The 16861-nt window shown below is 40.9% G+C and overlaps 1 protein-coding gene across 1 annotated transcript in view; it reads right to left on the bottom strand.

Moving 5' to 3' along the window:
• The window catches only part of AMPH (amphiphysin), a 101647-nt gene that overhangs the window by 61500 nt on the left and 23286 nt on the right, over positions 1-16861 (bottom strand). The window contains exon 3 of the mRNA XM_015570468.1: positions 4969-5023. Within this exon, the coding sequence (XP_015425954.1) occupies positions 4969-5023 (55 nt within the window). The remainder of the gene's footprint in view (positions 1-4968; positions 5024-16861) is intronic.

Here is a 16861-nt window from a genome sequence, read left to right as displayed (position 1 = left end):
TATAGATGTGTTTTCCCATGGTCTTAGGCGAACCCCGTGAAAGGGTCGTTCGACCCCCAAAGGGGTCGCGACCCTCAGGTTGAGAACCGCTGACTTAGAGACAGATGTTATGTGTTCATTATCCCTGTGTCTGTCCTCCTCCCCTCCCCATATGCCAGTGAGTCCTCACTTCAGATCCCCGCTTGGATGTCGTACCAGTACCTCTAACTTCCCTGTCAAAACCTGCTCCTCCTCCTCTTCCCCATCCTCATGAATATTGCCCAGTGTTCCCAGTTAGAAACATGGAGGACCTCTTCCTTTCATCCTCCTACTGAACTTGTCGGCGAGACAAGCCAGTTCTGCCTGATTCTCAGATGAAGTCCCTTCCTTCCAGGCCCACTGCCACAGCCCTCAAAAGGCACCCATCATCTCTTACTTAGATGAGATAAAATAATCCACGCAAACAGTTGAGCAAGTACCTAACACACTGCAAACAGTCAAATGCCAGCCTTCATAAAAACTACTTTTGGAGGCAGTATGGCATGGTAATTAAGATTATTATTTGCAATCAATCGGCCTTTATTAAAATCTTGGTTCCATCATACACCATCTGTGCGATCTTAGGCAAATTACCTAGCTACCCTAAATCTCGTTTTTCCAAAGCATACATTACTGAGCAATAATAGGACTTGCCACAGGTTGCAGTGAGAATCACATGAAGTTAAACAGTTAAAGCTTATGTCAGTGCCTCACACATAAGAGCTCAATAAATGTTGGCTATTATTCTTATTGTGTTAGAATTCTATGTTTCCTTGGAGTTTCATTTCCTCTAGCCTGAATTCCAAACAACCACAACAATTATTTTTCTAAAATGCTAATCTGATCACATCACTCATTCCCTTGCCTGTAATAATGTAATGACACTCTTCCCTCCCACTGGCAGAATAAACTCCCAATATAATGTAACATACGAGCACCTCTTTCTACATATGCTGCCTACGTTTCCACGTCTCATGCAGCTGTTTCCTGCTTGCCCCTCACTAATCTACTTGTTCCCTAAAGAGCCCCTGGTCCTTCCTGCTTCCGGAGCTTTTGTACATGATGCTCCTTCCAGTACCAACCTCTTTCTCTGGTATATCTTACAACCTGATGACCGGGTATGTTCTCTTTCTTGGTCCACTCAAGTGTAAGTTCCTAGGAAAGACAATTCCTGACCTGGCATCCTGTCCCTCACGTAGTAGAGTGGGGCTCTGCCCTCTGTTGTGATGGCACATATGTGGACAGAGCTGACTCCATTTTGAAAAACTGAGTCCATCTTGAATCTAATACACCAGCTTAATTGTTGAGGGAATGTGCCCTAACCTTTGACCCCTGAGTAGACTCTGGAATATGTACCATGGTTTCGGGCTAGTCACAGAATTTCCATTACTCCTTCCTCTGGGGCAAGGAGCCTCGTTGTTATCTCCCTCATTAGTTCACCCTAACCCCACACACTCCTTTCCTAGTACCTAGCCCCACCTCAAGGCAGAATAAGAGGGTGGTCTAGAGAAGAAGAAAGTTGTAGAATAGGAATGTCCTGCCACCACCCAGGACCCATTTCAGTAAGTAAGTTCCCTATCAAATTCTCTAAATCGACAAGCTGGACTTGTCTGCCTGGTTCTTGGGTCTCTTGGCTCCTTCAGCGTCTGGGTGCCACTTGGCACACGCAGCCTTTTCACAGAACAGCACACAATGCTTACTTCTGTTGAAATGCGTATTATGATGCACATCTGCCTTTTTGTTTATTCAACTTTCTCCCCATCTCTCCTGCAGGTTCCCCAACAGCAGGCTGTGTCTTGTTCATCTCTCATCTCCATCCTCTAAAAAGGTGTCAGGCCCATAACTGAGGCTCAATGTGATGGCTGCTGCTAAAATGAATGAGAGCATAAGATCTACCTTAAAAAGCCCAAGAATGGGCCTAAGATAAGTGATGATGAGTAGAGCTTAGCCCAATTTCACAGAATCCCAGTGGTAGAGATTTGGGGGCTTCTAAGAGCAAGTGGAGGACTTTACAGATGAGAGACTCGGTGGTTTTCCCACGATGGTTCCTTTGGAATATCTTATAACCTGATGGTATGTATATCTTATAACCTCTCCAGGGCCCGATCTCGTTCCTCTCTAATCCTGCCTGCAGTATTAGGTGGCTAGATTTCTTTCTGTGAAAACAGAAAAATTGGCCATGAAAGCACTTTGAAAATGCAAATTGTGATCTACTTATCATATAACCCTCATCTTTCAGCGTGTTCCCCAAACCCCACAATGTGCTCCAAGAAATTCTAACTGTAAGATTTTGAAAAGAAAAAAGTATCCCACAGTCAAATAACTGGGAAATGCCTCCTACTCCATTAGGCCCTCTGGCAATTGCATTGATATGTTAAGGGTTCTGATAAACTCTGTAGTAACCTGTGTAAAAATTCGTTTTAGCCAATCTTGGTCAAAGTAATGTACACCTGAGTTTCTTTTGTGGAGTACCATTTGTTAACATCATCCAGTCAGTGAGAGGCGATGGCAGGTGGGGGGTGGGGGAGTGGGGGGACAGGGAAGTCCTTTCTCCCTCTTTTGGAGCCGTGGCCATTAGCAGCGGGGTGAAAGGCTGCTTTGATGATCCGCCCAGTGTCTCTCTGAGCTCACCCTTCACTAAGGGACTTTCCTTCTAGACCCCGTTAAGGAAAAGAATTCTGCCAGTCTTCTTAAACAGCATTCTCCACAAAGTGGTAAACTAGACCAAAATATATACATGTTGAGGAAGAGATCCAATTCGCTCAATCAACAAATGTTTCCACCTTTTATAAAACCAGCTAACAGAAAGAAAATTCTGTGTTTGAAATATTATCTAACTAATCCTAAACCAATAATTAAAGAAATTCATAGAGTGCCTCCTATTTTCTGACTGGACTATTCTAATAATAATAGTTGAGGCTAATTCTTTAGTGCAGTTAATCATGAAGTTTGGAAGTTTGTGGGAGTAAAATTCTCTGAGCTTTACTTCTTTGCAAATGAAAACCAAGACTAATGTCCGCCTTGGCCGGGGGCTCAGTTAGTTGAAGCATCATGCCATGCACACAAGGGCTGCAGGTTCAATTCCCAGTCAAGGGCATTACCTGGCTTGCAGGTTTGATACCCAGCGTGTGCGGGCAACCAGTCAGTGTGTCTCTCCCAAGTTGATGTTGATGTCTCTCTCTCTGTCTCTCCCTCCCTCTCTCTGCCCCCTCTTCCTCCCTCCCTTCCACTCTCTCTAAAAATCAATGGAAAAAATATCCTTGGGTGAGGATTAATTTTTAAAAAAAAGACTTTTGCCAAACTGCTCTCTTGAAAGGGGTCTGCTCCCTACAACTTCGCTGATGCCAGGTATTATGTTTTCATTTCTATTTAGTGTCTTTAAACATTAGGAAGAAAAATAAAATCACCTTCCTTTTGGTTTTATTTATACATCTATAATTCTTTCAACTCATCATCATTTAGTTTACTTACTGAGCTCCTTATATTTTGGTTCATTTTCATTAAGTGTGTTGCCTAAATAATTTTTAAACATACATATATCAGTTTTATATACTTATAAGGTTAAATTTCTCAGTCTTTTCCTTTATGTTTTTTGTCTTTGGGTTACCATGGTAAAGACCTTGTCACCCAAGATTAGAGACTAAGTCTATTTTATTTCATCTTATTTTATTATTTTAGAATACCTCTTTGTACATGTATTTACATTTTAACTATATTTGGAGTTAAAAAGAAGGGAGTAGAGTATGAGGATGGGAACCTCACTTTTTTCTGAGTGTTTAGCCAGTTTATCCAAGACCCCTTGTGAGACAATCCATTCTCTCCCCACTAATCTCAAAATGTTCCTTGTGATCTATCACACCCGTGGGTACACTAGGATCTGACCCCGTGCTGGGAGCTGGATAACACATGGCAGGAAGCAATGGAACCCTCATCCCTAATGCTCTCTCCTCCCTCCACCACTGGCCTCATTTCTTTGCTTCTTATGGCTGAAGCAGAAACCAATGCCAGCGCCCCTCTCTCTCCATACAGTGGCAGGGGTACAGGTGTGGCTGGTCTCCACTAATCACAGACAGTCCAGGGCTGTGATTCCTGATAATTCTCCACCCCTGTCTCTGCCACGATTCTTGCCCCTTTCAACTAGAGCAGCAGTCGCCAACTGGTGGTCCATGGACCACTGGTGGTCCGTGAGGTCTGAAAGCTTGGTGACCGCTGAACTAGAGGGCTGAAGTGTGACTCTGTGAGTGTTCTCCTGGGACTCTCACTGACACCCTAGAGCCGTGGTCGGCAAACCACGGCTGGCGAGCCACATGAGGCTCTTTGGCCCCTTCAGTGTGGCTCTTCCACAAAATACCGACTTCTGCACATGGGCCACGAAGTTTCAATCACACTGTACGTGCGCGCCCACATGTGGTATTTTGTGGAAGAGCCACACTCAAGGGGCCAAAGAGCCACATGTGGCTTTCGATCCGGTTTGCCGACCACTATCCTGGGACATGCTCTCGCTCAGGGTTTAAACCAAATGCAGCTTTTCTTAAACAAGCTCTCGAGCTTGCTCTCACAACTCTTCCTAGAAATCTCTTGCATGTGGGAGGCACTTATTTCTAGTTTCCAGCATCAGGGCAGGCATATAGAGTGTCCCCAAATATGTATACACACACTTTGAATAATTATAAAGGCAGCGTTTCTTAAAATACATTGCAGTTTCAGAATTAAGCTATCAGCTGTGAAAGTGTGTGTACATTTTAGGGGACACCCTGTATTGTTTTTCTTTGTATATTCTGATGATCACTCCAGTGGGGATTTGGGAGTGGGTGGATTGGAACACCTGTGATCAAGTGCCATCTTGCCAGAAAGCCAAATGGTGGTGTAATTAACACTCAGTCTTGTCACTCGTGAATTCCAAGAACAACCTGTGCTTGTAGCATTCTGTAAACAACGCACACACGTTACCTTTGATAGCTGCTAAGTACCCTCGGAGTTCCCGCTGAAGTCTGGTACCCTCGGCCTGAAAAACACACAAAGAGATGCTGAGTAGTTTGTCTGTACGCTGCATTGGAACATGTACAAAGCAGTAAGTGTCGGAATTATTATTGCCAGAGGCTCATTCTTGAAGGAACATAAATATGTAGAGCCCAGCTGCTGTGGCCCAGGGGTTGAGCGTCAACCCAGGAATGAAGAGGTCTCTGGTTCCATTGCACATGCCAGAGTTGCAGGCTCGATCCCCAGTAGGGGGCATGAGGCAGCCAATGGATGATGTTTCTCTCTCATAGATGTCTCTATCTCTCTATCCCTCTCCCTTCCTTTCTCTCTCTTAAACTCAATAAAACCATATTAAAAATATGTGGACACAGATTAAACAAGATGCCTATTAAGTCTAGATATTTACAGGTATTTTATTCAGTTTAAAAGAAAAGGGCAAAGCAAGCACAATTTTTCTAAGAATGGAAACTGTGGCCCACCATAAGGTTCTTACATATTCAAGAGCTAGCAAGTCTCTAAGTTTTGACACATGGTTATGACAGTTGGAAATTGATCACCACTGTCCAATATGGTAGCCACTAGCTACATGTGGCTGTTCAGTGCTTGCAACATGACTAGTCTGAACGGAGATGCATTATAAGTGTAAAATCCACACCTGATTTTAGGGACTTTATACAAAAAAGTCATTAATATATTTTATATTAATTGTGTGTTAAATCAATATTTTGGATACACGGAGTTAAACAATTGGGGTATTAAAATTAATTTCACCTGTTTCTGTTCACTTTTTAAAATGTGAACACTAGAAGAATTTAAATTACGTATGTGGTTTGCATTATATTTCTTTTGGACATAATCAGAATAGAGAAATTGGTAAAATGTAAATTTTGACATATGAATCTTAGTTTTGTTTTGGATTACCCTTAGAAATTCTGAGACTCTGAGATTAGGATTAGATTGCAAGTAGTTGAATATGGAGGTAACCCAGGAAATGCCAACAGGGGCATGGAGAAGTGAAGAGGGGAAGAGCGAGAGCCATCACAGGTGCATTATCAAGCAAGTTACCCCGGTGGTTCTTTGTCCCTCTGGGGAATTCTGGGAGACAGTGTCAAACCCTATAGATATCCTCAGTGAGGGGCAAAGAAGCTTAGGCATTCATCCATCAGCTCCTGACAGTCACTGGTTGAGAACTGCTCCTGGGACATGATTCCCCCAATATGTCCACACAAGGGCAGAGAGGTCTCCAGTTACCAGAAAAAATCCTCAGGCAAAAAGTTTCCCTTGCTGGCAGTTGCAACTAGATCTAGTGGGCTCAGAAAAGGTAGGTGCTGGGGCATATGTCTGGCATCCACAGTGTGTGCTTTCACTACACCTGAAAATATAAAAGTATATGTACTTTAATTGCATAATTATTTAACAAAATTGCAGAGAGCTAGCATACTGAATGACTCCACTTTGATAATTAATAATATAGCATCTATATTATAACTCTAACTTGATCGTTAATAATATAGTTAATAACATAGCAACTCTAATAGTCATAAATAAATAAACAATTATTTGTTAGTATTTACCAAGAAGCAGGGAGGGATGAAGGGAAAATACCTACTTCCTTCAGTGAATTATAATCTAGTAGGGGAATTAAAATATCTAAATAGAAAACTACACAGTAGATTATATTTAGCTCTGCAACAGCCATGCAAAATGTTTAGAGGACAAAGCAAAGAAAAATATTCATCAAATTTAAAGGTAGTGATGCATACAAAGAAACTCTGAAAAGAAGTGTTTAAGACAGGGGAACGTCCACAGGCCACATAAGGCCCACAAAATCACTTGGTCTGGCCCTGCCAAGGCATTAGAGATGAGTTAATTAAATGTTTGACCAAATATAGCAGGCTAATTTTTAAATTGGTAATTTTGTATGACCTGCAAATGATGTTATAAATATCCAAATGGCCCTTGGCAGAATAAAGGTTCCACATGCCTGGTTTAATATTATGCTGGTCCCCCAAAGGGATTCTATATAAGTATATTTTCCTAATATAGTACAGATATAGTGACATTATTTTTATGAAATATATGTAAAGCTCAGGTGAGGTTTCCTTTTTCTGCATTAAGCTCTAGCTATTTCTGTCAGCTCTGTAAATCCAAGTACTACCAGATAAAAGCTTAGGCTTAATTCATTTGCTAGCACATAATGGACTTCAACCAGAATGGTTCTATTCAGGATGCTAAAGCAGTAATCATCAAAGTTCTAAACAACTGACTCCCTTTCTCATCTCTAAACATGGTTTAAAATAAAAACTCTAGATTTCCCTTGTCTTGCTGAGCCATTTAGAAATGTAGTGTGAGGCAAATTGCCATGAGCTACCCCAGTGATGGCGAACCTATGACACACGAACTCATTTTTTGGTTGATTTTTCTTTGTTAAATGGCATTTAAATATATAAAATAAATATCAAAAATATGTCGTTGTTTTACTATGGTTGCAAATATCAAAAAATTTTCTATATGTGACACAACACCAGAGTTAAGTTAGGGTTTTTCAAAATGCTGACACGCCGAGCTCAAAAGGTTCGCCATCACTGAGCTAGACAATAATAATAATAACAACAACCCAGGTTGGTTTTCCAAAACATCAAAGTGTAGTGGGAAACTGTAGTAGAGAAAGGATGAGGAGAATAAAGAGAAAATGCTGATGATAAACACTTGTAAAGATAATGAAAGAGTCAGGCCAAGGTCTGCAACATCACTACAAAAAGTCAGAATTTGGGGAATAAAGAAACAGGTCTTTCTGCTACTATCTATGATATGACGGGCACTGTGCTAGATTCTGAATACATGAAATTTTGAAAAGCAATGGCTCTGGGATACTTTATTCTTGTCACATCTACACTGCATCTTTCTTCCAGATCTGTTTTGGGGGAGGATTCTACATTCTTCCCCACTAATATCAAACTTGGCTGTGGGACTTGCCATGTGAGGGGAAGTGGGGTGCGGCCTCTGAGCATCATAGTCTTACCACCTCTTTGCCTACCGAGAGCCCCGGGCTATTCCAGAGAGGGGTTACTTCTCCATCATGGGTCAGAGAGCACAGGCAGCATGAGGCGCATCTACCCTTCACATTTTCTTAAGTGAGAAATAAACATCTGTTGTTCAAAGCCACAGAGGTATTGCTACTACACCATAACCTACCCAAACAACCTGATATAATGGTTCGCCATCAACAGTGGAAACGCTGAAAGATGGAGGTTGAAATCTAACAGAAGGAAAAAGCCAGTGGAATGAGTGAGCAGAAGAGCACTAAAGGCATTTACAGAAACATTTCAGAAAGGAAATCAAATTGGGAAGATCAAAGAGAAAGTGGATGGCTTAGGAAATTGAAGCTCTAGTGCTGGTCAAGTGATGGAAAGAGGAAGAATGGTTCGGAGAGAGGACAGCAAGACCCAGAACCATTTGTCACAACAGACGGCAAATAATTTAGAGATTTAGTATCTGTAATTAGATATGTGATTTACCTGGACAGATCCAGACCAACTGGAAGCCTAAAGCCCTAAAAGGTACAATTGGGATTTAAATAGGGTTGGGATCCCTTAAGGCAGTGGTTCTCAACCTTCCTCATGCCGCCACCCTTTAATACAGTTCCTCATGTGGTGGTGACCCCCAACCATAAAATTATTTTTGTTGCTACTTCATAACTGTAATTTTGCTACTGTTATGAATCGTCATGTAAATATCTGATATGCTATCTGTGTTTTCCGATGTTCGCAACCCACAGGTTGAGAACCGCTGCTAAGGCCACATTTCTCTAAGTGGTTAAGTGTAGACCTTGGGGGTACTAAATGGCTTGCCTAGGGCACATGCAGCCACAAAATAAACCTACAGAATCTCTCTGGAACAACGATTTATTGAGGCTGAAGGGGAGCAAATGGGGAGAAACCGTTATTTTATAACCACTGTGCCACCTGTTGTGATGTAGAAAGAAAAACTGCATAGAGATGAAAAACAGAACTTCCCAGACATCTCCTGCTTTCTGCTGTCTGCTGTAGGGCCTCTGCTCTACCACTGCCCATGGGCCATCCCTGAAAAATTTGAGAGGCCCTGAGCTAAGACAGGGCTCACTTCTCACCCTAAAGGATGTTTTCCCCTCAGAAAGTAATACAAAGCCAACTATGGTATGGCCATAAGTCACCACAATTGTCCAGAATATCTGGAAATAGCAAAGGAGTAGTGGAGAAGGGTATTCTTCTCCTAACTATTGAAGGAATAAAGCATGTCAAATTATGCCCACAATTAAGCCATTGGTTTTTCTTTCAGAACAAGAAAGAGAATGATTCATCCAGCCCAAAGAAACAATAACCATTTTTTAAATTAAATAAGAATCCCAAGAAGAGATTTTTTTAGCTATAAGAGTGGAAGAAAGTTCAAATTGTGCAATAATGGCTTCAACAGATGAGTGCAATTTAAGTAGATAAAATTAAGTTCATTTAAATAACCTTCTTCCTGCCCTGGCCTGATGGTTCTTTTGGTTAGAGCATCCCTGTACACCAAAAAAAAAGGTTGTTGGTTGGATTCCAGATCAGGGCAAATACCTAGGTTGAGGGTTTGATCCCCAGTTGGGGTATGTACGGGGCGGGGGGTGGGGGGGGCGTGGACCAATCAATGTCTCTATCACATTGATGTTTCTCTCTTTCTCTCTCTCTCTCCTTCCCTTTCTCTACAATCAATAAAAACATATCCTTAGGTGAGGAGTAAAATAACTTTCTTTTTTTCTAATTATTAAAATTCATAATTTTCCCCCTGAGCATGAAGGTTCATAAATCATTTGGTAATAACCATATTAAATTGCACTTATATTTATCTGAGTCCAAAAAAGTAAGAGACTCTCGAGAGAAATGTTCACCTCCTAGAATATGCCACAGAGTAGTCCTGCACAAAACCTATTGCACAATAAAGTTTTAACACCATTATTCTATGTGAGTTATAAGACGTTTTATGTTTGAAATAAATTCTTATAGCACTGCTATTTCACTGAAGTTTGTTCCGAATTCTTCTGAAAATTACCACTTTGGTAATGCAGCCTTGAATATTACACATGTGCGTGTGAGAAAGAGACTCAAAATTTCACATCCTTGAGACTATATGCATGTTTTCTCCCTTCTTACCTCTACAAGGTGAGATAAAATTATTATTCTGAGTCATGGTCACACTATTCTCAGAGCTTAGAGCCACATAACAGCAAATGAGTGTATTATAATTCAGTTGTCTGATTCCCAACTCATATTCCTCTTTGTCAAGATCCAAGGATTCACCACCTACAGAATCCCTTGCCCTGGCATACAGTATAATCATGTTACTCTGGTGTTAGAGGTTCTTTGTTTATTTCTTTTCAACTGAATCATTTATCAATGTCAGGAGCTACTACTTCTCCAGCCCAGATGGTCCCCCAGGCCCCTTTCTTCCCACACAGCCCGGGGGAGTAGGCCTGCTTTCCTCTCCTAATTAAAACTACTCCCACCTGCTCCCTCCCTTGGGTGTCACATTCTTGCAGAGCTAGTGAGAAGAAAGCAGTCTCCCTACTTCCCTGCTTTCCAGCTATCCTGGAGAACAAGCCAGAGTCGTGTTGGGTTTCATCATGGAGATATCAAAAATTAACAGGCATGCAAAAACGTACACATGGTTTTAAACCTTATGAAGGTCCGAGAAGCACTGCCTCCAGTCAAAAATTCCCGTTATTCCTTTGCTGAGTGGTATCTCAAAGCTGATGTTTTCTTCTTATCCTCCTGAGGACTGCTCATGATATCCCCACCAAGGATTGGGGTGAAATTTAAAAAATCTAACTAAATAGTCAGAGAAAGAATGCAGAAGGTACATCATCACGGGAGGATTCAGGTGTCTTTGTTGCTGAACCCAAACAAATCACATTACATACCTAATTAAATGTTTCCAGATTCTTTTACAGCAGGTTGGTTCTCAGTAGTACCAACTCCTTAATTATTGATGATGAAAAAGATGATGAAGATGATGATGATGAGTGTATGTATCTTGGGGCAAAGGTGAGGGTGGGGTGGGGCAAAGGGGTGCAGTTCCCAGACTTGCTGGGCTCAGAACATTGCTCATTTGTTGGTTCCCAGACTTGCTGGCCTCAGGACATCTCTCATTTGTTGGTTCCCAAACTTACTGAGCTCAGGACAGCTCCTTTGAGGACCCTGGACAGCACCCAGACATGTCTGTGATTCAACCTTTAGAGATTTAATCTATGTAGTGTCAAAGGACTGGCTCTAAATGCAACCTCATCAAGGTTTCCTATTGCATTCTGGTAAGAGCAGAGAAGAGTAGAAGATTTTCTCCAAGGTGAGCCAGTTGGCTGGTAAGAAGAGCTACCATAGATTGTGACACACAGAAAAGCTCTGGTAAACCTCTAGCATTGGGCATACACACAGGGCTGCAATAAATTATGTGTGAAAATTAATGAATCCAGTTGTTTATTATTTAGATACACTAAATTCTGATGCATCAAAATATGCTAGTGTTAATAAATACTTTATGCCCACGACTTTAGGGCCTAATAAAGAAGGTATACTCTTGTTAGATCAGTCACTGCTGCCCAGAAGAAAGAAGCCATAGTTGAGGCATTAATTTGACTGAATTGTAAACACCATCCATAAAATGAATCAATACTTTCTAAAACACTAAGCTCAGGGCAGCAACCACTACAAATTCAGGGGCACCATGCTCACACACTGCTACGCTCATGACACTGCAGCCCTGTCTTGCAAAATCAAATCCAATGGATTTTATTCATAAGGTTATACAGAGCTAGCAAATCACTTTAAGGCAATAAGTAATCGATGCTTATTAAACAAGCAATAGGTTGTTGAATTGGCATGTTAAAATGTAGTAAATGTAGTAATAATTTATATTTATAGATCATTTTTGTTATAAAAAGAAAAACATAGACAGGAGGGAAAAAAAACAACATATACAATACAGACGATTTTTTTCATTAACTTGCCCCTGTAACTCAGAAACTAACTGTGAGCGGACGTTAGGAAAGGGGCTCAAGGAGAAAGCCAACAGTACTAATAGACATATGAGACTCGATCTGAGGAGATGTAACTTCACAAAGTGGTGATTTCACAAAGAAAAGCACAGTCATCTCATCTGCGATCCTGCGCCGACAGAAGGTCCTGTAGTTCCATTATTATTTTTGCTCGATACTGACATTTTTTCTCTTGAAAAGGCCAAGTCACATATTAAATTAAAATTGGCTCAACTTCTCAGAGTTCAGACAGGTCAACTCAATCTTGAAAGCCATGCTACTGCTTTCTTATATTTGAAGCTCAGACGAAAATTAAGTTGTCAGGGAGATGAGACTTAATGAAGCAATAATCAGCACCTTGATTAGCAGATGACTAATGATAGGTAATATCAGAATCCACTTATGATCAAAGCCAACAGTAGTCTGCGCAACACTACAGGCATTCTTGGTTCACCAGGAAATGGAGCTCGCCCTACCACAAGTTCAGGTGCATGAAATGGAAGACAAGACTTTTTCAAAGGTAACAGTAGCAGGGTCTCTAAAATTTCCGTTTTTTGTTTTCTTGATTTGAGATCTTTATAGTAAACAGGGGCTGCCTTAAGAACCCAGCACTGATTTCAAAAAAATTCTCCGTTTTTAATATTTTTTGGTACACATGAAGGCAAAAGATATAAGATAGGAACTCAGAGAAGATTCTGAAATCTTATTCCTGGACGGATGGCATTAGGAGCTGGTACATGGGAGGGAAGTGGATATCAAAGAAAACATCTCAGTTTTCACAATTTTATCCAAGCTTCACGACCCAATTTCCAATTATCCCTGAGTCATCAACTCCAGGTATAGGTATGATATGAAGACCAAATAAAATATACTTTCTACCTTTCGCCAAAACAAAATTAGAAAGCTCGTTAGTATTATATGTACTATTTTTCCATGTATTTCCCTTAAGCCTTGAGTTTATACAGACCTCTATTCTGGTCTTTTGGAAAAGCTAACCCAGCATGTGTACAAGGGGATGGAACTGCCTAGTTAGAACCATTCAACTCATCCCACCATGCAGGCTGCATACAATTTGAAGATATGCTTTATTGCCGTTAGGCAATTGAGTTTGTGACCCTTGAAGAGCCATTCCAATTTTTCCCCCTTTCATTGTGTATGAGGAGACTTGACTTATGAGATACATTAGGGGAATTATACAAAATCTTTTCAACTTTTGCCTTAATACCTAGAGTACAGCATTGAATATAGTCGGGGAGAGACTGACCTAGAAATTAAGGCAAACTGCCCAGGTGTTCCACCCCAACAATAACTCTTCCTGGGGCTCACTGTTCCATGTCCCTTTCTGGGGATATGGATGCCAGCTCGCTATTGACAATGTTCTATCATGTCCAAATGAGACAGGATGTGGAAGTTCTAGAAAAACAACAGCTACATCAAGCTTCAGAGATGCATCACTGGGAGGGAAGAAGTGCCTTGCCTGTCATTACTCCAGTCGTAATATAACAGCCAAAATGTTTCTGAAACTGCCATTTATGATGCTGTATTAGTGTATGAGGGCTGCTATAATAATATACCAGAGACTTGGTGGCTGAAAAAAACCAGAAATTTATTTCCTCACAGTTCTGGAGGCTAGAAGTCCAAGACCAAAGTATTGGCAGGTTTGGTTTTGCCTGAGGTCTCTCTCCTTGGCTTGCAGACAGCCTCCTCCTCCCTGTGTCCTCACAAGGTCTTTTTCTGCATGTGTTCATCTCTGTGTCTCTCCTGCTTCTTAGGAAAACATCAGTCTCATTGGGTTAGAATCCTTCCATATGACCTCATTTGATCTTAATTTCCCCTTTACTGGACCTGTTTCCAAATACAGTCACATTCTGAGGTGTACTGGAGGTTAGTTAGAACTTCAATAGGTAAATTTAGGAGAGACACAATTCAGTCATAACACTATCCTCAAAGCAAACCTTTAATATAGCAATAAAGTCTAACACTAAATGGTCCCTTTGTTCCAGAGACTGTCCTAAGTCTCGATGGTCTATTAACCCATCATTCTCCCAATAACTCTCTCATGTTGGCACATTCTTACACATGAGAAACTGAGGCACAGAGGCTAAGAAATATGCCCAAAGGTCACGCATCTAGCAGATGGCAAGCCTGGGCAGTCTGGGATATTTAAATCCCATAATCTGCCTCAAGAACCCATATGCTTGACCACTGTCCTCTATGCCCCAGGCTTTAAAGGCATGGATGCCAACTGTGGACGCATGAGACTGTCCCAGTGGAATCAACTGCCGATCAATGAGAATAATTTAACTAAAGGCATTCTCTGTGCTCTCATGATGCAGTTCTACTCTATAAACAAAACTACCAATTGTTCACTCTTTCTCATGATTCCAGAGTATGTTACATGTGACGCATAGCGCACAGTGGTGAAGTCAATGGGCTGTGGGGCTGCACTGCCTGGCTTTAAAATAGGAGCTCTGCTACCTCTAACTGAGCAACTTTGGGCAACACTTAACTGCTCTGGACCTCTGGTTCCTCATCTATAAAATGAAGATGACAACATCACTCACTTCCTGGGGCTCTCATGAAGGTCAGGGGGGACAGTCCATGTAAAGTACCAGACACAGTGCACATTCAATAAATGTTGGATGACTCTGCCTATCTGATACTTTTTAAGTGATAAACTGTGCAAAGAGTGGGTGTTTCATAAAAGCTTAACTAAGTTCTGCTACATGTCATGTTACAAAGGAATATTTTCATGAGAAATGTACAAAAGCTCCCCAAAAACAAGTTAATTGGAATCTTAGAATGTCCCCTTGTGTTTCATTTATACTTCTAAGTCTCAAATACACAGTTATATTTCCGGAGAGTTTGTGTTTATATCTTTAAATATTGCAGTAACAGAAGATCTTAGAGTACAAAGAAATAATTTATGCAGATATATTAGAACCACTTAACAATGGATATGAGAAAAATCAAGCCAACGTCATAACATTACTGTGAGGAAATAAGAAAGCAATGAATACCATGGCCAAAAGAATAATCAAGATCATTCTCAAAATAAAAGTTTTTGTAACAATACTTGGTTTTCTTATGCATAAAGCAGAATTACAATTATGGATTGCTAGGAGAATCGAGTAGAACAGTGTACAAAACACATTATAAATGCCAATGCCTACTTATGGAATCTTCAGAATAAAAACACTTCATTGCTGCTTTTATTTTATATAAGCCATTCTGGTGTGGCTTTGAAATTTGCAAATTTTTAAGGCTCCTTAGAAGATTCTTATAATTGTCCAGGTTTAGAAACATATTAGATGTGCAATTAAGGACGCCATTATCTTTACTATATCAGTATAATTTCAGGTTTACATTCAAATTGTTACCCTTATACGACAGCTCTTTAGAGACACAAGTCAAATTTGTGAGCCGATTCAGAAGTCTGGAGTGGGGTCCAGGAATCAGTATATTGCCTCCAGGCAATTCCGATAGTTATGTGGAAACCTCTCCTATAATTTTGCACCATGTCTATCACTTAATTAAGACTAAATGTGTTGACAGACATTCTAGTATGTAGCTCTAGTATGAGGTGACCAAAAAATCCCTTAAAATATGTCTGGCTCCAGATCTCAGTCCGTCACCATAAGACATTCCTTATAACACATTTTCATCACTTAGATGGCAGCTCTAGTGCAAAATCAGCCATGGGGCTTACAGGGTGACATATGAGAATCACAGGCAATGGGAACCAACAATATTGATGCGAATCTGAGCTTCAACTGCAACTCGTCTATGCAGATGCTCACAACACTTCAGACGGTCTCCTAGGCTTGGATGAGCGATCTGCCTAATTCTCTGCATCCCATTGCCAGAACGGTGCAGTCAATCTGGGGACCATTTAGAGAGGAACATCCAAACTCAGATAATAAGCTCACTTCACAGGGAGAAGTGGAAGATACATGGAATTGGTCTCTAAATGAATGCGGAGGGATTAAGCCCCGTTGGCATGTTGGTTACTGTAGTTAAGTAAAATACAATTAAAAATAGGGAACAGGATAGAATAGATGAAAGGAAACCTTCAGAGCAATAACAAAAAGAGCTTCCACTAGAAGTGAATTCCTAATGGCTTCCTAGGAAGTGGCACAACAGTGATGCCTGGAACATCAGTAATTTGGGTCACATTTTAGTTAGACACAACTAAAGCTTTTAATGTATACAGGCCATAACTGAGGAGATATTCTTGTAGACGGAATGAAACAAAAAGAGTAAAATAAATGAAACAAAAAGAGTAAAGAGGATAAAAGATAAATGTTCCTCAATGAACATTTTTGCCCTCCCTCCCCCACCCCCTGCATCTGGCACCATGGACAGCAACACCCTAATATTTACAATTTCCTCTGTGGACACTGGTAGCTACAATGACAGCAGGAAAGTAAACCCATGTCCTTACATTGTCCCATGTCCAAACATTTTCCAGAGGGCCTGGAAAGCCTCTTATGGCCCAGCTTTCTTCTCACCTCTAGAATGACCTCTAGATTTGAAGCTTCGAACCGCAGAGACCCCACCTATGTCTTCCCTCTCCCTGACCCTCATGCATGATCTCTAAAGAGTGATATGCTAATCAGTTACCCAAGCCTTAGAGAGATAAACAAATAATTTTAAAAACTGTGCCTTTATTCATGTGTCTGTTAAACACATAGCAGCCCATTAAAGGAACAAGTATCACAAATCGTGTTTCTCAACCTTTTTCCATCATGGCCTCCTCTGATGAGCTTTTTCCGACATTTTTCTAATGTCAAACTCCCCCCCCCCGCCCCCCCCCCCACG

Source organism: Myotis davidii, unplaced genomic scaffold (genome assembly GCF_000327345.1).
Source record: "Myotis davidii unplaced genomic scaffold, ASM32734v1 scaffold2027, whole genome shotgun sequence".
Lineage (NCBI taxonomy): Eukaryota > Metazoa > Chordata > Mammalia > Chiroptera > Vespertilionidae > Myotis > Myotis davidii.
The sequence above is the reverse complement of the archived record's forward strand: the minus strand, read 5'-3'. Positions and strand labels throughout refer to the sequence as shown.